Here is a 20625-nt window from a genome sequence, read left to right as displayed (position 1 = left end):
CATTCCTACAAATGCATGCTTTAATTCATTTCCATTAGTACTTGAAGTGATCGGAATTTTATTTTGGACTATAAATTTTAAAATTGAGTCCCCACTAGTTTACGCTTCATAGTAAACGTTTTATAATCTCAAAAGGTAGTGACCCGTGAAGCATTCATTCAAATATTGATATGAGACTTTTCTTGATACCCACTTATGTAAAAATACAATTCTTCATTTTATTATCAACATCAGCGATCCGGATGAAAAGAAGTCATGGGCAATCCAATGTCGTGTGGAAAAAACCTGATATATATTCTTAAGATCATTCAACATTCGATTCTATATTAAGAAAATAACATTTTATGTTCCACAATAAAATATATAAAATAATCTAACTGTTTGCAAAAATAACAACAATTTCTATGATTTTCCCAACACATCACATTTGAAGTGAGGGGAACTTTATTTTCATACCATAATACATACAGACAAACTTGTTATTTTCTCTTCAAGCCAATTAACAGAAGGAATAATGCAATGTAATCGAAATTATAAGCCGCTCTAAGAAATCCGATTTTGTAATCAGACCAAGGTGGGTACTGAAAACTCAGTTCAGTAATTAAGCTTCTTCTAAGCACTGCTTTTCCATGGCTAAATTCATCGAACGAGAACTTTCCATGATACTTCCCAAAACCGCTTTGACCAACGCCTCCAAAGGGTAATGTATCACATGCAAACTGCAAGTGTCATGGCATATGACATGAGTGATCAAGATTTTTTACAAGTGTAAATATACTAAAATGAGAAGAAGAAAAGGAAAGAGATTTTTTTGTATGTAGAATAGGAATGAGATATTCCTTATAAAACCTACTTGGATAATGGCATCATTGAATGTCACACTCCCGGAAGATGTTTCAGATATGATCCGTTTCTTGAATGTTTCATCTTTTGTGAATGCGTATATGGCAAGAGGTTGTGGCCTTGAGCTTATAAATTCAATGCTATCTTCAATCTTCTTTAACTGTAAAATAAGGAGATTTTGGAAGGAAGAAAATGGCTTTATATTATTGAATGTTTTAAGGAGAAGAGAAAGCTTGTTTACATGGTACTAAAGCACAAGTTAGAAGATTTCTCACAGTGATTACTGGAAGAAACGGGCCAAAGATTTCTGTGGTCATGATCTGAGATTTCAGAGGGGGATCTAGCAAGATAGTCGGCTCAATGAACCTAGAAAAGGAAGAGAGACAATTGAAAGAAACATTTTTTTTCCTTGTATAAGTTCTTTTCAAGGTTTTAAATTCTTAGGACTCGTAATGGCCTCACTAATGTTACCTTTATATAATTGTAATGGCCATTATGAATAGAAAAATAGGAAAAAGAAAGACAATGAAAAACTTTCAATCCATGGGAAACAATAGTTGCACTTTTCTGAAAATAGAGTTATAATACATAACATAATTCCATCCTACATAAGAAAATCATCTTCAGTACACAACCACAAATACTCCAATACACTTTGGTAATTATTTTGAATACAATAGTCATTATTCAACATGTAATTTTCATCATATAACACAAGATATAATGATCTTTTAGGTTACAATAGGTGTTATTAGAGCTGTACACAAGTCGAGTTGTGCCTCGAACCGAGCTGAGCTTGGCACAGCTCGACTCGGCTTGGCCAGTAACTGAACCCAACTTGAACTCGGCTTGGCTCGGTCCTCGAGCCTGACTGGCCAGCTCGACTCGGTTCAGTCAACATCTCGGGCCAGTTTGAGTCGAGTTTGAGCATGTGCGACATTTTTTCAAACACATGGAGTGCACCTTCAATTTCTCATAGTATGCAAAACAACAATAGCAATTTATAGGTATTTCATCAAAAACTCCATACGTAGCATCAATATCAAAATACGAGGGTAGTTTTATCATGTAAAGTTTTTTTTTTTTTTTTTTGTAGTGATTTATTTCATATCTATACTTTCCTTGCCACCAGCTAATCCTGCGGAGAATGTATGCACCCGAAACAATACTTCGTTGAGTCATTTCATCAAACACTTGGTGAGCAACATCAATATCAAAATACCTAAGTCACCGAACTAATTTGATCCGAGTTCGATTTGAGTTGAGGTTTGATCCGAGTCGATTCGAGCTCGGACAAGCTCGAACTCGGATCGAAATTTTTTTGAGCTCAAAAAATCAGCTCGACTCAGCTTGAACTTGGTTTCAAACCGAGTCGAATCGAGCTTTTTCAAGTCAAGTCGAGCGAGTTAACCGAGCTAACTTGGTTCGCGTACAACTCTAAGTGTTATAACTTTTTTTTTTTCCTAACACCGTTTGATCTTTTATATTCACCCACTTTGAACAAATAAAAAATGTGGCATGGTGGTCCAATGATCTAGTAGAGCCCACCTTGAAGGATGCAATCCAAAAATCACATCTAGTAGGACAACTAGTAATTGATGGTAAAAAAGGCCGATAAAATTTGGTAATTGAGTAAAATCCATTGTTCAGATGGATGGAGAGAGTCTGATTGGTGCTATATATGGAATGCAGTCCATCCAAGGAGGGCTCGTAAGACTTAACTGTTTGATACATTTGGGTCAATTGTCATTCTTATTTATTCTAAGCCCCTGAAGATGTTATTATCCTCATTTAGCATGGATGAATGTCATTTTATATTCTCACTAAGGCATCGAACTCCATTATTGTACTAAGATAGTTGAGGAATTTCCAAATGTTCTTCATCAGAAATGATAATGATGAGACAACGATATGAGAGGCAAGAAAATAACAAGAGTCGTCATATGCATATGACTATTTATTTTCTACAATAGGTGGTGATTGATGAGAGTTAGGGTTGCACATGAGCCAAGCTAGCTCAAAAAGCTCGCTCAACTTGGCTCGATCTAGCTCGAATTAACTCAACTTGAACGACGATTTGAGGTGAGCCAAGTTTCATAGTAGAGCTTGACTTGACTTGACTCGAACCCGGCTCGGCTCGAACCTCAAGCATGACTTGACTCGATTATATATTATGTCATATTGTATTATATTTAAAAATTAAAAAAAAATTAAAACTTAAAGCATACTCTACGCTCCCTTTTTTACCATTTTCCTTCCTTACCTAACTCGCCACGTTCAAGCTTCTCTCTCTCTCTCTCTCTCTCTCATAGCACCAACAACAATGTACCCTCTATGGCTCTATCTAATATTTTATATATATATATATATATATATATATATATATATATATATATTACTAATTGAATATTTTATTTTGGGGGTTGGGTCAGTTGGGTCAGCTTGCTGGGTTGAGTTAGGTGTGGGTTGGGTGGGGTTGGGAGCAGACTTGACTCGACTTGGGGTAAGCTTGCCTCGACTTGATCCACTAGCTCGCCTCAAACTCAACTCAAAAAGTTTGGCAAACAAGCCAAGCTCCAATGGTAAGATTGAGGCCAAGCTTGAGCTTGAGCTCGAACTCGAGGAGAGCACGGATGAGCCAAGCCATGCTTGACCCACCTTGACTCGACTCGGCTCGACGTACAGCCCTAATGAGAGTTATGAGCCAATTACAAATATGAGTCATGAGCAAAAAGAAAAGGTTTTAAGGTGTTACAAGTTGTCCTCATCCATGGCACCACCATGAACGATCGAAGCCTTAACTGTCGAATCTTCTATAAGGTTTTTCAGCCTCATAAAATGATTCTTGTTGATAATCCTTGAGATGCTATTGGTTTCTTGAGGGCTATCCCCATAGAAATTCTTGATTCGATTCTTCAATAAATCAATCTGTGACAAAGAGAGGAAGTTTGCTTGTATATTAACATTGCTATTTATGACAGATTAATGAAATAAAAATATAGAAGATTGATATTCTACTATTGATGATACCACTTTAGAAGCATGCTTCTCTTCCACGAGTAGATAATCAATTCCTACACAGGCTTGTCCGCTGCAAAGTCCCCATTTGCCATTCACTAGCCGCCTTATTGCGACCTATAAACAAAAATAAAATAAAATGAAGCATGATAGTTATTAACCTGCAATAATGGTCAGTGTAAATAACCCATTAGGAAAAGAGTACACTAAGGGAATCTCACCACCAATAAAGAATGGTGATGAGAAGTGGGCCCCATTTGATCCATCATCTTCTTAACAATAATGTTGAATGGAGCCCACCTCCCATCACCCTTTGATCGGATGTTGATAAAATTCACAATTAGAGAACTTCCACCACAGGTGTGGATAATAGTAAATAATTTATATGTGTGCCATATAAAAATGAATTTATAGCAGTTTATCCTATTATCTATTAGGAGGCCTAGTTCTCTATTTGTTACCACAGAGAACTTCTTTACCATGAACTTAGTTTGTAGATGTGGAGCCCATGGTTAGTGTATCCAAGAAATTTAACTGAAGGGCCTCATGGACTCAATGATACCCTCTCAATGGGTCAACTCTATCTCTTTGTTGGCATGCATATCGATGGTTAGAAATGCACAAACAAACTACATTCGATAGAGGAAATCCAAATATTCGATGGCTACGACATTCCAATTTGGGATATTTTGGGGGAATGGTCCATCCTTGATATAGGCCGTTAGATTAATGGCTTGGATAGACCAACCACAGGTCCGGCATTTATAAACTAAGTTACGTAAGTTCCCATCTAAGAGCAAATACGAAATTTGGCGTTCTATAGATTACAGATCATATTTTATATAAATCATTGATTATAAAGATTATTTCTAATTTCAAACGAAAATGAGATCTCTAATACATAACAGTTATTAACTAAAATGAGATGAACCTATTTTAATTGGCAAGCAAATGAGCCCATAGAGAATATGAGGGGAAGATGGCCAAAGCCAAATCAACAATGGAGAAATTCAAAGTTCCATGATATAAATACCTCTCTATCTCTCAAACTCGAAAAAGAATCAAAGATGGCGGGGCATTTTCCACCCAACTCTAGAGTAACCGGTGTTAGATGCTTTGCTGCTGCAGACATGACAACATGTGCGACTTGTGCGCTCCCTGAGTTTCACATCAATATATTAGTATAAAAATGATACATGAAAAGATGATAATCGATTTTGTGGTAGCTAGTAGACCCCTGCTTATGTTGTATGGACATGCGGGGAAAATGTGCCTACATGTAATTTGTGATAGGCCTAGATGGGTGGGCCAATATGATTTTATAGTATTTAAATGATCTTAATGACTTATGCATAAATGTAACGTCCCGAATTTTTTGCCAACTTCGAGTTAGACATCCTTGGGCAATGGGTTGATCATAACACCTTATTGACTTCTCAAAACTCAATCTTAAAGCCTCAAATCCCCATTCAACCCATTTCCTTCAAAATCTCACTTTTCACTACCTTATTCTTCAAATTTTTCTAAGTACTTTCATATTAGACATTAATCCTAAAGTTTAAATGATGAAGAACAATACTTAAAATAAAATTTACTATAAATAGTAAATTTATAAATAAAATAAAATTTTGATCATTAACCTTATGGAATATCACAAAAGAAATAGGTTATTTGGATAGATCAGCTTCTCTTACCCCAAATTCATATATAGCACGTCGCGTAACTTATTTTGGATTGGAAGATATGCCCGTTTCAAGAAGCAGGTTGGCAAAACCACTACCAGGTGAGCACGAGGCATCACCCAGGTGGCGGTGGCATCGCCCTAGGTCCAGCGGACCGTGATGTCATCGCGCCGACCGTGATCCTTCATGGGTGCATCGAAAATTCGGTGGACCCTCACTGTAGTTTTCTACAGTTTTCGACCGACTTTAAAAAGTCATATCTCCCTCGTTATAATTCTGATTTAGGTGATTCAAAACCATATTGAAGCTTGATAAATCTAGTTTCATATAAAAATAAGTGAAAAATAAAATAAAAATTTTAATATAGTTAAATCTAGGTTGATGTGACAACTGTACATAAATTATTGGTCTGGATAACTGCTACTTCTAGAATTTTTAGAATTTTTCTACAATACAAAATCTAGTGAAATTTGGTAGAAATAGACTAGACTTAATGATGAACTACTAAAAAAATAATTAAAATAATATACTAACTAAAAGTGTCAAAAGGGGCATAGAACTACCTTAGGACCTCATTCGGTCGTAACTAGGGTGGAATGTAGTTTAGTACTAAACTAAACAATCGATGGATTTGGATTGAAATACTTTCTATACAAACTACAAGACCCAAAACCATTAGAACCACTAACCCAACATTACCTAAAAACCTAGGACCAATCTCAAAACCCAATTGCTCTTGGGAGCACATTGAAACTCTGTATCAAACCTGGACCGCGCGTCGAAAGTCTGATTACTGCGAAACTATAAGGTTATGACCGTGTTATTGGGCTTGACAACCATCGCAAGAATCGAGCCCAAATAGTATCCAGAACCGCACAACTTGAGCCCTGAGTAAAGTGGTGAGAAACGCGAATATCTTTAGAAAATGAACTCAAACCTAAGTAATTTGGGCCATTCGCTTGCAGGTGAAATTGAAGACTTCGGGCCGTCAGATTTTGACCCAAATACACCCATGGATAAGGAAATTTTCCCTGAACCTATTGGTATACTTGTAGCCCTGATCAAGTAACAATGAACGTTGATCTGATATGGGTCCTTTATGGCCGATCTGTTTGTCAGATCGCACTATAAACACAGTCCTAGAGTAGATCCCTCATGAGGGAACTTAGCCTTGTGATGTATGTAAGAAATGGACCTTCCCAGGGGTCCCGTTTGCCTGAAACAGACGCCTTTTGGCTGTAACCCAAGTATACCATGGCCCTATGGCCATTGACATCAGTTCTGGGCCTATATAATGCCCTTAAATCACTCTTCTCTCATTCCATATGAATTCTCTAACCCTAGGAGCGAGAAGAGAGAAAAGAGGAGAAAAGAATGAGGAGAAGAGAGAGAGAGAGAGAAGGAGATCGTTGTTGGGATTCACTCCCACGACTCTATGTGTTGAATCACCTCCCCACCATCGCTACACCGACGATTCCAGATATGATTTGGGTAAGAAATCCTAACCCTAATATTGTTTTAAGAATCCAAATAGAGAAATCGGTGAAATAGCTAACCGATTTCAATGTTTAGGTAGCCGTTGTGCTGTAGACGAAGATGTTGTGTACGAACCGAGTTCGTGACGGGCGTACTGACGAAAGGTGCAGACTATAAACGTTTAGGTTATGGTTTTCATGGCTTTCAATGTCAGCTAATGATTTATGTCTGACTTGTTTGCCACCATATGATCTTAACTACGATGTATTCGATAAATAATACATGTGTGTGAACTATGTGAATATATAATGCATTCCATGTGTTTGTTAAAATGTTTGAATGAAATTGCTATTATGATTTGTGTTTGCCATGACTATTAACCTAGAATATATGATTGTTGTCTTTATGACAACTCCTTTGTGAGAGGATTTGCCATAATATATACTATAACTAGACTAGTTCATATATATAGTATTATGTAGTCTAAGTGTTTGTTAAAATGTCTGAATGAGATTTGGTGGATGGAATGTACTTATTAAGTGTATTAAGACAGGATTCTTAGTCTCGTTAGTTATATGAATAGTTTTCTCATGTATTGTAAATTGCTACTACATGCTTTATGGTTGAAATGCATACGTATAACAATATGTTCAATGTGTTCGATAAAATGCTCATATGGGATTTATATTTAACTTGTCAGTTAAATGCTGTTGTGAATATCACATGTATCCACATGCTGCATTTGAGAACGTTTAGGACTACCACCTAGTCCAAGCAATTGGTAACAATTCCCATTTAAGCGGCCGAATTAGTCTCGCCACATTTGATACGTTCGGTGAATCCGAGTCGTACGATGATTGTCGACAGTAGTTAGGCCACGTGGAGTGCTTATGCAATCCATGTCGATTAATTCAGCGTACACTCGTACCAGTTAAACTTGTCTAATAAATCGATTGGCCTATTGTATGTTTACCATGCATGAATGCTACTGCTTGAATCTAAGGTACTACTTACCAATGTAAAGCTCGTTCAACCATGGTACCACAATCCATTAAGACTCATGAGCCGGGCATGGTGGTATGGGACACCGTGGTCAAGCTGTCGACCTACGCTGGGGTGACGAGCCTCCCGTTAGTGACCAGTGAGCAACCCAAACTCGTGAGCTGAATACGGTGGTATGAGACACTGTATTCAAGTTGTCGACCTACACCAGCGGAGTCTGACTACGGTCCTAGTGTGGGTTAGAGTGCACCGTCTGATCCGAACCCCCTTTGAAAATAACGCTCCAGTTGGTAGGGCGTTGGTGGAGTGATCTCGAGTATAATCAATTGAACTTGCCTATCCACTGCTTTCATTAGGGGTGATGCCCTACAACTTGCCTATCGTATGTGATTAACTAGGATTGATGACCCTAGATGGATCATCGTTGGGTAAATGATATAAAGGGAAGTACGTTAGCTTTCCGAATCTGCTGTATGAATAAGCCTTACTAAGTACTTGGCTAACACTATCATGCACCGCACTACATGTGCTTTGGCGAGGAAGTGCACAGTGGGAGTTGTCATGTGCGACCGTGAGATGGTGTTGCTGAGGGAGTGTAGGAGAGAGCATGCATCATTACGCATATCATCCCTGCATTAATAAAAGTAGCTAGGATTGTTTAATATATTGCTTTATCATTACTGCTTGACTGAATTGATAACATGTTAACCTTTGCTTTATAGTTCCACTGAATTAGCTACTCATTCCCACCTGGGATGGTGTTTTAAAACACCAACCAGACTCTGTTGTAGATGCAGGTAATGACAGAGTTTATGCAGCTGAAATAGACGTCATGAACGAGGAGGAATTCTCCTATGTTCAGCTATCAGGCGGGTCTTCGTAAACCTTGCTTTGATTCGATGGAATTATAGGGTTACATGGATTAGTTGGATAGTTACACTTTGATATTTTGTAAATTTTAGAATCAAACATGTATGTATTCAACCCTGTGACATTATCATCTTCTGGAGGCAGATAACCGCTTACTTATATCTATACATATATTTCAGTTTTCTGCTTGCTAAATTACATTATCTTTGGAGTATGATATGCTGTTTTAGTGTAATTCCACTCATGTTAAATGCACAAATATGGACAATATTTAATCATCATTATTTATATTGCATAAGTGATGCGTTGGAACTCGGGAGTTGAGCTTTGCTCGACCCTAGATTTTCAGAGCGTTACAATAAAAATGAAAATGGATAGTCCAAGTCTAATTATTTGCTTAACTACTATGGTCTAAAATGCAATTAGGCACAAGCAACAATTTAGATTTTTTAATAGCATCCTAATGAAAAATGAATTCTCTCATTATTCTTCTCTTGATTTTCTTTTAAAAAAATCTCTTAGATAGATGCATTTACTAAGGGAATGTCTCCCTTTTTATAAAGAAAGGAATTGAGAAAATTAGGCATTTAGATGTGATAGGTCTTATTCATATCAATCTTATCTACATCTCTCTCTCACCACAATACTCTCTCTCATTTAAATTTGAATTTTGAGAGAAGGAGATTAGTAATAAAAGATATCCAACTGAAATGTTCTGAGAGAGAACCGTATAAGACCTACTTGCTAGTTGTTGGCAAGTGACCCCTAAAGGCTAATATCCAACATCCTCTATACAATCAAGTTGTTGGAGTGGCACTATATATCTTGTCCATCTAGCTCATTTCATAACTGCCAAAATCAAATGACCATGATGAAAAGAATTAGAAGCGTGGGACTAGGTGGAACACTTTTGCTTTCTCATAGTTCTTAAGTACTAATTAATTATACCAAACTAACATTGAATAAACCACGATTTGTTATTCTTGTGCTAATTTGCATGACCATATCGAATAGAGTTAACTCTTGATATAGAGTACTTGCTCAACATACACACTTATCCAATTTATCAAGTTTATTTATTTATTTATTTTTTAAAATCAATTTTTCCAAATTTTGGTTTAATTTATTTTATTATTCTTTTTAAAAAAAAGTAATAGGATATTACATATACTTTTGAAAATAATATTATTTGCAAAATCTTAAACTCGATACTACATATGGATAAGTCTTTAAGTGCATATTAATAGTTTTAGAAACTTGGTGTACCTATCATTGTATCTTTCCTATACAGACGTGTAATTTAGAATTAATCGAACCACACGTTCTTAGTGTAACCAAGTCTAACCAATTTAGGGACCTTCATCAGTGTACACTGGCAACACTCATCTTGCTATATAGAAGAGGAAGGTAGCTAAATATAAAAAGAAAGTCACCAATGAGAGTAGCTACTTGCATAATGTAATGATTATATCCTATCAAAGCATTCTCCAGGCAATAAGTCCATGCACGTGGCTATAGTCTAGTTGTAAAGTAAACAACCTAGGTATATGTCGGGCTTACAATACACAAGTCATTACACATAAGATATAACTCATCTCATATCTTTAAAACCTAACTTTTAATTAGGCCATAACATTATATCGCATGAAAGAGAAACGAAACAATTATGTTATTTTGATTTTGGTTAGTTTTATCTTCAGTTTTTAGAATTGAAAGTGGATATGATGTCTCGTTACCAATATATTTATTCCTTATTCTTTAGAATAGAGGGTGGTTCACACCTCAATGCATGGACATCACTGCAAATGTACTTCTCTTATACATTCAGAGTTGGTCTACTTGTGCAAGTGGGTGATCGGCCTACTGACATATTAAGATCTCGAGAAAATATGCTGATGATATATACACCTAATAAAAATAGAACGCAATACAAGACAAAAGGAATGATCATTTGTTAATGAGAGAAAAAATGTACAAGATAAAAGAAATAGGTACATAACTATATTACTCAAGCTCTTCTTAATTGCAGCTACTTAATATGCATTTATAATAAGTCTTTAGCTATGGGTTTCATTGTGGGATTCACCAACATCTTTTTGTGGGAGTATTACTGAGTAGAATATTTTTATCTCTTACTTGACCACAAATGCTTCTATTAACGGTGGCTGATGGCCCTCCTCTATCTTTTTATTTAAAATTTAATATTATTTTATTTTTATTTCTCTCTCCCTCCTTTTTATTTTACCTTTTTAAATTCTTTCACAGACTCCTTTTCTCTCATTTTCCTTTTTTCCATTAATTGGTTGCTTTAACTGATGACAACATTCGGGGTGTGCTCTTACTATGATTGGTTGGGTTTTGAGCTGATAATGAAGATGATGATAACTTTAAGAAAAATAAATAACATTAAATAGATAATAAAATTTTAGGTAGGATACTTATCTCAAAGGAAAATTAGAGATATGTTGAAGTCATTCTGATACCACCTTAAGAGGCCTAGGTGGGTGGTGTCTTTGGGATCTGATGATATCTACACGATCTTAAGGACCTAAGCACAAAGCTAAGGATGGACACCCACATCCAGCAATCTGCCTAACTACTATAAGAGTGGAAATGAGCTACTCACCCCTCTGATCCTATGGTTACGTTGGCTATTGGACACAATTAACAATTTAGAATATTTAGAAGAAGCTTAATGGACAGTTAATATTCTCTCATTATTCATCTTTTGATTTTGATTTTGATTTTGATTTTTTCTTTGGAGAATCTCTCCAATGAATGTATTTATCAAGGAGAGGAATCAAGAAGATTATTAGGAGTTTGGTCCCTTATCACAAACCTCTCCCTCTCATATGAATTTCAAGAGAAAGGGATTAAGAAATCTCTCTCTCTCTCTCTCTCTCTCTCTCTCTCTCTAATGAATTTCAAAAGAAAGGGATTAAGAAAAAGAATACCGAACCCTAATCTTCTAAGAGACGACGAGACTCTCCCATTAGTGTTTGCTCACAATTACAGACCCATATCTAACACTTTGATTGCTCATATAGGTGGTCCACCCAAGTTGATAAGGGGCCAACGTACGGTTCAACACCCCACCTGCCCATGTGAACAAAAAAAAAAAAAAAAAGAAAAGAAAAGAAAAAAAGCATGTGTGCACGTTTCTTTTTTGCACATTCATTTGAGAATTACTATTTTCCAAAGAAACCTACCTAATAAAAGTAGATGGAATTTGTCTAAATTTTACATGCATTTCACGTGGTGTATAGCCAGCCATACACCTCAACCACATCCACACACATTTACGCGTATTCTTCATGAGCATCTCACAAGATGCAAAAAAAAAAAAGGGAGACAAATGATCTTGTACTTGAATACCTGTGAAGAAGATCTTATCCCATTTCTCCTCCAAGAGTCGTTCGGCCGTCGACACTCCACCTTCCATGATCTTCACGGCTTTATTGTCTAAGTACATGGGGACGTGCTTTGCCAGAAAAGAAGAGCATGCAGGAGCGAGCTCCGAAGGCTTCACAACTGCTACATTTCCTGCAGCTATGGCTCCTATCAGTGGCTCCAATGCTAGGCCTGTACAACCCCACCAAAACAACCTAGTTATAACTTAGTAATACAACACTAATTTCATAATGTTATGCAATGGGTGTGCGTGTGGATTCGGATTCGGATTTGGAAAGCTCTTTGGCCCCTTCATGATGTATGTGTTTTATCTATGCCGTCCATATATTTTCTCAGCTCATTTTAGGACTTGAGACCAAAACCGACTCTGATTCAAATCTCAGGTGGACCACACCACAGAAAACAGTGGTGATAGAACGCCCACTATTAAAAACTTTTTGGGGACCACCAAAGTTTTGGATCAGCCATTCATCCACGTCTGTGTGACCTAATCAACAGGTTAGATGGAAAATAAACATTTTAGTGAGCTCTTAGAAGTTTTTATTATTTATTTATTATTTTTTTAATTTCTTGTGGTGTGGTCCATCTGAAACTTGAATCTACCTCATTTTTGGGGTCATGCCCTAAAATGCGCTTGTAAAATGGATGAACGGAGTCGATAAAACAAGTACATTATGTTGGAGCCCACAGTACTGACCAACACTGAGATCTCAATACTCCATGGGTCACTACCGAATCTGAGTCTGCTTGCATACATGCGTTATTGGGCACATGTTTTTACTTGCATGTGGGGATCACAAGACTACGGAAAGATGAACATTTTTTATGCTATTGAATGGACAGTTAGGATGATCGGCATGATTTTTGTCCAATAACTTACCTGGTATATGATTAGTAAGCCCCTAATGTCAATTAAAAGCTTTCATGACGTTTTATGATGATCTTTACAATAAATTTTATTAGAAATGTAAACAAAAGCAGGGACGTATTCACCTCACCTATGGGAAAATTCCAAGTGGAAAATATGAGAACAACGCCGAGTGGTTCAGGCACAATCTCACCTGACGTGGGGAATGCAATCACTGGCACGTGTACCTGCCAAGCATGTATACACGCTTATAATCAATTAGGTTGATTGATCAGTTTCGCTACTCATAATTAATTAGAATCATTGACTTGTGGAAGGCTGGATTTGGCCCGGCCTCTCTAAAATGACTTGACCCTAAGTCCATGCCGAGAGGCCCATACTAGCCCATGAGCCAAGCTGGTAGGTTCAAGCCTGGCCTATGGCTGAGCCAGGCTCCTCAGGTGGGGTGGGGGCTACATGGCCTATTCCCACCTCTGTTTTTTTTTTTTTTTTTTTGTTAGCTTGTTAGCACACCACATTGTTAGTTCACACTTCACTGTTAGCCACCCCCACAAGGGATTGATACCAAGACCTCAATGGCCTATTCCCATCCCTACATTCACAAAAGACCACCAATTAAATTCCATACATACAACTCGAAGATCTACTGGGGGAATTTTCTAAGCTCTAGCTTATGAGAATAAAAGGAGGGTGGACGTTTAGTCATTTTCATTGAAAGAGAGAAAGAACTCAGTTACCTGCTGGCAGTTACACCAGAACTTGCCTGAGCCCCCGGCCACATGAAGTTCCAGTGATCGGAAGCTATGTGGGGACCACATAGATGGGAATGAAAAATCCACTCCGTCCATCAGTTTCACAAAATAACAGAAGTACTGGATTTCAAAAATCAGTCCTATCCAAAACTTAGGCGGACCACACCATATGAAAAACGGGTATTAAATCTCTACCATTGGAAACTTTATGGGTGCCACAGAAGTTTTGTATTAGGATGATATCTGTAACTATAGTTTCTATGAGTGGTAATAACCCTATGAACGATTTGGATGCCGTATAAAGATCATGGTCATCTCCAGAAGAATTTCAAAGGTGGACATTTCGTTTTAACTGTTTCGTGTAATGTGGCCCACTTAAGTTTTAGATCTGCTTGATTTTTGAATTCAAGTTCTATTGTAGTCGAGTGAAACTTATGGACAGAGTGGATTTGTCACGCACATCTCTGTGGGCCCCACATAGCTTCCGACCACATAAACTTATGGGGCGGTACAAGCGAACGCGGATTTGCGTCCTACCCTGCAGTCTCCGGCTAGTAACAGGCAGGAGCTTTGGGTGGCCACCATGATGTATGGGTTTTATCCACACCGTCCATTTACTTCTCCGTGACAATTTATGCAGTGGGACCAGAAATTAGGACAATACAAGGATCAACTGGACCGCACCACAGGAAGCAGTGGTGGTGATGATGCTTACCGTTAAAAATTTCCTAGGGCCCACGGTGATATATATTTACCATCCAACTTATTAATAAAGTTACATAGGCTTGGATGAAAGTAAAACACAAATATCAGCTCGATCCAAAAATTCGGAGGCCCTCAGGAATTTGTCAACGGTAAGCGTTTAATTCCCATTTTGTGGTCCAACTTTGTCTTGGATCTGCCTCAGTTTTGCACCTGTATCTTTAAATGATACGGATAACTGCATGGACAGTGTGGATAAAACCCATACATCACGGTGACCACTAAGACCTCCTTCCCGTTCCCAGCTGGAGATGGGCAGGTTCGGTACAGGCAAGTCCCACCGCGGGGACATTCAGTGTCCTATAAGATGAAAATGGTAGGCCCACCTTGAGGATTGCCCTTCTGAACAAACAGGCTGGTCCATGGTATATTTATTAGTTTTAGCCATCTCATCCCTATCCACCAAGTAAATAACTTTCAACATGTAATGTGCATGGACCAACCAACCCATCCAATAGCTTCGCACCACCATGAGGATAATCTTATGCAAAATCAGCCCCATCCATTCAATGGGCCACACTTGATAGATGATTATTGCACCATCCATTAGATGAGTAGATGGGGATGATTCTTTTACAAGGTGATCCTTATCGTGAGACAACCTACTGGACAGGTAACCTATCATTCAACTGGTTGTATGGGAGCATTTGTCAGTCAAATAACGAAACAAAAGTAATTTTCGGTTCATGATGTATATAAACTGGTATCTATAATTTGGACGGTTTTCTTTAAATTATTGCATGCCTAATTATGATCCACCACACTCTCCCATACTATGGAAGGATTAGAGTTATTTGATACTCTGGCTGGGTGTGAGTCTTGATATCCTGGCACTTAGAAATTATACAAATGGCATATATTAACTCACGTAAGACTGGCAAGATCGTGCAACCTACTATCTCCAAGTCACAATCCCAATATTAGATTGGTTGATTCTTGGACACTTGTTTGTGAAAATAGCACAGTATTTTTAATTTTTAACAGACCAATAAATGGTCACCAATCCAATCATCAGATAATCAAATAAGCTTAATTTTTGGATCATATACATCTAAACTAGGTAGCATAATATTGACGGTTTAAATTTAACAACTTTTAATCTACTATTGTAATTTCTATGTACCTGAGTATCATCCAATACACTTTGCCAGAGTATCAAAGTCATTGTAAAGTATTTATTATTATCATGATAATGTTGTGTGGAGAAGCATACATTAGCAAGTATCCTTTATATGGTTGTCCAAACAACTACTTAAAAGGCCTTATTTGTTTCATAATAATGTAAAGAAAATGTATACTATATATTTTTATATTACTTTAATGTCGGATCATTATTAAAGTAAGAAAATATATATCTTATTTTTGAGTCAGGATCCTCTGTTATCAGGTCAACAGAGAATTCCTGTTACCCTAATGGTTTGGCGTCCGAAGCTGTTTTATATTTTTTATATTTTTTTAGTGAGTGGTGAGGTTGACCGATGAGAATTTGGGTATCAGGAATTCTCTGTTGACCTGATAACAGAGGATCCGGACTCCTTATTTTTATAGTACTGTAATGTCTTATCATTATTAAAGTAAACTGATGTTGCTATTTAAATTTGATTTATTTTTTATTTTTTATTTTTACTTTAATATCATGAAAAGGTACAATAAATACAAATTAATTTACCCATCTTTTGTATACATTTGCATTGGACTAACAATTCTATGTTTGATTTAGCAATTGTAAAATCATAGTGAAGACATTTTTCCTCTTATGGTATTGGGTAATCGGTGAGATAAACCAGCCTTGAAATTAAAATGAGTTATTCAATACAAGAGTGTCTATGCACGTGTTATGTATATATAACCCAATCCAAACTAATCAATTTCTGGGCACACAGGAAAAGAGAAAATCCCGGATGTCAACCTCTTGTAAAAAGGCATGCAATGGTTAGTTGAGCCATTACATCGGCTTGTTTTTCATTTTAATGTCCAGTTGATGGTCACCCAACGAATATTTAAGATCATCTGTCCATATCATGGGACCCACTATCTAATGCCACTTATTGTGCATGTGCATGGCAATGGAATTATGGAGTAGGTATAGACTCCAATGTTAGTCTTGGGTTATTGAAATAATGGAGGTGACTCATCATATATCTCACATGTAGCGTAAAGTACAGCTATCCACACCATCCAAGTTGTGGTTGCTAAATGGATGGTTGAAAGTAAAATAGAAAGTCGTCCAAATTTAAAGGGGGAAAAAAAAAGATGGTTAGTATTGTCTTCTCTGTGGCATTTTTAGGTTATCATTGATTCACAGCGGGTCAGAGATCTGGACGGTCTAAATTGCTCCACAACTATGTCATGTACATGTTCAAGATTCACCACCGTTTTTGAATGAAGCAAAATTATAACAATAGATAGAAGAAAAAGAAAGGCTCACCTTTTTGCTTGCCATCCAATCCTCTAAGCAACTCAAAGCGAGATTCAGGGATTTCGTTAGAGTTCCAATCTAGAATAAAAAAGAAAAAAGGATGAGTTCATATATATTTTTGAGGAAAAAAGGGGTCAAATGAAAGAAATATAACACGAGATTGGCATTTACATACGCCATGGGATAGATATTTTTCAGAAGAAGCTGAGAAGGTCAGTGACTCGGTTTGAGTCACAGTGAGTCGAGTTGACTAGACTGAGTATCGACTCAACGAGCTGTCGAACTACGCTTTTAGTAACACATCAGTGCGAGATTGTACTCACACACACACACACACATATGGGAAAAGGTATTATGCGCTCAACCTCACGAGTCCGTCCCATGAGGTCGAGCTGTGTGGGCCCCACCGTGATGCGTTTCGAACATCTACCCCATCAGTCAGATGCACCATTCCATTGTGGGCCTAGGTCTCAAAAATAAAGTCAATCCGTGACTTGTGAGGGCCACCGAGAAGTGGGGAGGGGCTGTGCACCATTAAAACATTCATAATCATTTTCTGGGCCCACCAAGATGTGGTTTGCAAATCCAGCCCATCCATTATGTGTGTCCCACTTGGATGAGTACCAAGTGTTTTTATATGTTTTAATGGTGTCTTGACATGATTTTAGATGGTATGGCCCACCCCGTATATGGCTGATTTTTGGGATATCCCATAATTTAGAGGGGACCCATCAAGTGCACGGTGTTGATGGTTGACACGCATCACAGTGGGGCCCACACAGCTCGGGAGCTTATCGTGAGGTTGAGCGCATAGTACCTTTTCCCTATATATATATATATATATATATATATATATAAGTAGGAATTAGTGTCTCCATAGACACTAAAGTACTTGTTTGTAGTGTTTCCTCTCACTCACCTCGTCTCTGAAAGCTTCAGCACTGTGCTTGCCTATGTCTTCCTTAAGGGTCTTGAAAATCTCTTCTTCCTTCTCTTCCAACATCCTCAAAAGCCCCTTCAACTGAGCTCTCCTCCATGCAGCATTCCTTGTCCTCCTACTTCTAAAACTTTCCCTCAGCTCCTCCATGCTCTCTTCCAAGTTCAACAATTCCATTCTCTCTCTCTCTCTCTCTCTCTCTCTCAAATGAAAGTAAGCAGGTTGCTTATGCATGCCCCCATAATTTGGTATTTATCCAATCCCAAGCAGTTGTAGCATTTAATGCAACTACACCAAATACAGATGAGGAAATTAAAAGCATACTAAAAAAATTGCTTATGGGTTGGGAAGATTGATAATTCTTACCTAAGTATGCTGATTTATAATGGGTCGCAATTAATTAGTAGTACTTATTATAACGCGAGGAGATGGATTTAACAGGACTCGCATTTAATGTCTTTCCTTACAAATCCAATTTTATAAGAAAGCCTAGGAATGGGGTTTTTTTTTTTTAAATATATAAATACATTAGCAATGATACAAATACATATATACAAATTTGTATGGAAATGGGGGTTTAGCAAAAGAAGCCAATATACATGTGTCACTTACTGGAACAATAACTGATGGATTGCCTGGATCTCTGACAATTGCCATATGTAATGGTTTTTGTTTTTTAGTTTTTGTTTTCCTTTTTAATACCTCTGAATACAAACAGAATTCATTTGCACTGTTGGAAAAAAAAGAAAGAAAGAAAGAAAGAAAGAAAGAAATAAGGAAAGTTTGTTGACGTAACGTGTAACTCGGAAACGGACCACACACACACACACACACAAAAAGACCCCTAATATTAAACTTTCTTTAAACACACTTAAGCAACAAACTCTAGTTGAGGTTTGCTAACTTTAAACACATGTGGAACCACATATACCAATACAGAATGTCCGTGAGATCCAAACTTTTCATCTGGTTGGAGATAAGCTGATGGACATCATCTAGGATGACCACATGTAGAACCACACATGCTAATATAGAATCTCTTTGAGATCCGAACTTTTCATCTAGTGGGAGATAAGCTTATGCATGACATCATCTAGGACGATACATGGATTAAAAGAAATTATGCTAAAAAGTTTGATCCAAAGGTCTAACACATGTTATACCTTCAAATGTCTATAACGTTACACCTCGTTGACCATTTCATGAATATGATATATTGTTGAGAATATGTTAATGAATTTTGCATGCTAGCTAATGTAGAAGGATATTGGCTCCTTAATAGTTTTACATAAATAGATAATTTTAGGGCTAGTTTTGAGTTTAAAGTTAAAATTCAGTAATTTTAGTACATTAACTATTTTTTTCTATTTTTTTCTATTTTAGGATTTAGAAAGTCTTAGAGTAGCTTGAAGTCATTATTTGAGTAATGAAAAAAGATAAGCTGATGGACATCATCTAGGACGACCACATGTAGAACCACACATACCAATATAGAATGTCTTTGAGATCCGAACTTTTCATCTAGTGGGAGATAAGCTGATGTAGGACATCATCTAGGATGATACATAGATGGATTAAAAGAAATTATGCTAAAAAGTTTGATCCAAAGGTCTAACACATGTTATACCTTCAAATGTCTATAATTTTACACCTCATTGACCATTTCATGCATACGATATATTGTTAAGAATATGTTAATGAATTTTGCATGCTACCTAATGTAGAAGGATATTAGCTCCTTAATAGTTTTACATAAATAGGTAATTTTAGGGATAGTTTTGAGTTTAAAGTTAAAATTCAGTAATTTTAGTACATTAACTATTTTTTTTCTATTTTAAGAATATTTTAGGATTTAGAAAGTCTTAAAGTAGCTTAAAGTCATTATTTAAGTAATGAAAAACATTTCGAGTTACTTTAAAAGTCATTAGCTTTTTTAGTAAAGTTGCTATTGTGGGAAATTTAAGAGTTTAGGATTTATGGATAATATAAGTTATATTAAGGGCTTTGCAAATATACTTCATTTGGACTTTATTCAATAATGTCAAATTTTTAAAGATTTCTTTCTCCTTATATATTCAATGGCTATTTTTATTTTTATTTTTATTTTTAAAGAAGATAGTGATCACTTCTATTTTATCCAAACACCTGGTAGCTAGTTAGTATTAGAGCGACATCTTTGTTGGGATATCGAGTTTGGAAAACTATTTAAATAAAATAAATTTAAATTGAGAATCAAGGAAAATTTATCGGTTTATAGAAGTCGAGGCGTGACTTGAGTCACTCTGCTTAAAATCGAATTTGCTCCCCTTAGAGAGCGTCCCAAGTGCAACAGGTTTCCAGCGCAATCGACCTCAAGGATACAACAACTATGACCCGGTCCCAGTGGTGCACTCACTGTATACTGGCTCGAACCACTTGTACTCTTAACCCGAAGTAGAAATACTTAAACACATTTTTTAAGAGAAGACTTGAGTTTCTAATGCATACTAAAAACCAAAAAATAGAAGTCTATTTATAGACTTTGAGAAGACACCCTTTTAAAAAGGGTTTTGACTATTGGATTTAAAAAGACAACTTTTCAAAAC

The 20625-nt window shown here is 36.8% G+C and overlaps 1 protein-coding gene across 1 annotated transcript; it reads right to left on the bottom strand.

The window, feature by feature from the left end:
* Positions 1-270: 270 nt before the first annotated feature.
* Positions 271-18242, bottom strand: LOC131251188 (aldehyde dehydrogenase family 3 member F1-like). The gene is made up of 10 exons (XM_058251758.1): positions 18023-18242; positions 17113-17181; positions 13301-13397; positions 12267-12473; positions 4895-5019; positions 3874-3978; positions 3599-3771; positions 1119-1209; positions 854-1003; positions 271-719 (listed from the first exon to the last, which is right to left on the bottom strand). Exons 1-10 carry the CDS (start codon positions 18215-18217, stop codon positions 480-482), a joined length of 1452 nt encoding a protein of 483 aa, XP_058107741.1. The 5' UTR covers positions 18218-18242; the 3' UTR covers positions 271-479.
* Positions 18243-20625: the final 2383 nt, after the last annotated feature.

Source organism: Magnolia sinica, chromosome 7, assembly GCF_029962835.1.
Source record: "Magnolia sinica isolate HGM2019 chromosome 7, MsV1, whole genome shotgun sequence".
In the NCBI taxonomy this organism is placed as follows: Eukaryota; Viridiplantae; Streptophyta; class Magnoliopsida; order Magnoliales; family Magnoliaceae; genus Magnolia; species Magnolia sinica.
Note: the sequence above shows the minus strand (reverse complement) of the source record. Positions and strands in the feature narration are given on the sequence as shown.

Coding starts and splice junctions, on each gene's coding strand:
- LOC131251188 (XM_058251758.1), bottom strand. CDS start 18,217: ATGGAATTGTTGAACTTGGAAGAGAGCATGGAGGAGCTGAGGGAAAGT. Junction 17,182..18,022: donor CTGAAGCTTTCAGAGACGAG/GTGAGTGAGAGG, acceptor TTTTTATTCTAG/ATTGGAACTCTAACGAAATC. Junction 720..853: donor TCAATGATGCCATTATCCAA/GTAGGTTTTATA, acceptor TGACACTTGCAG/TTTGCATGTGATACATTACC.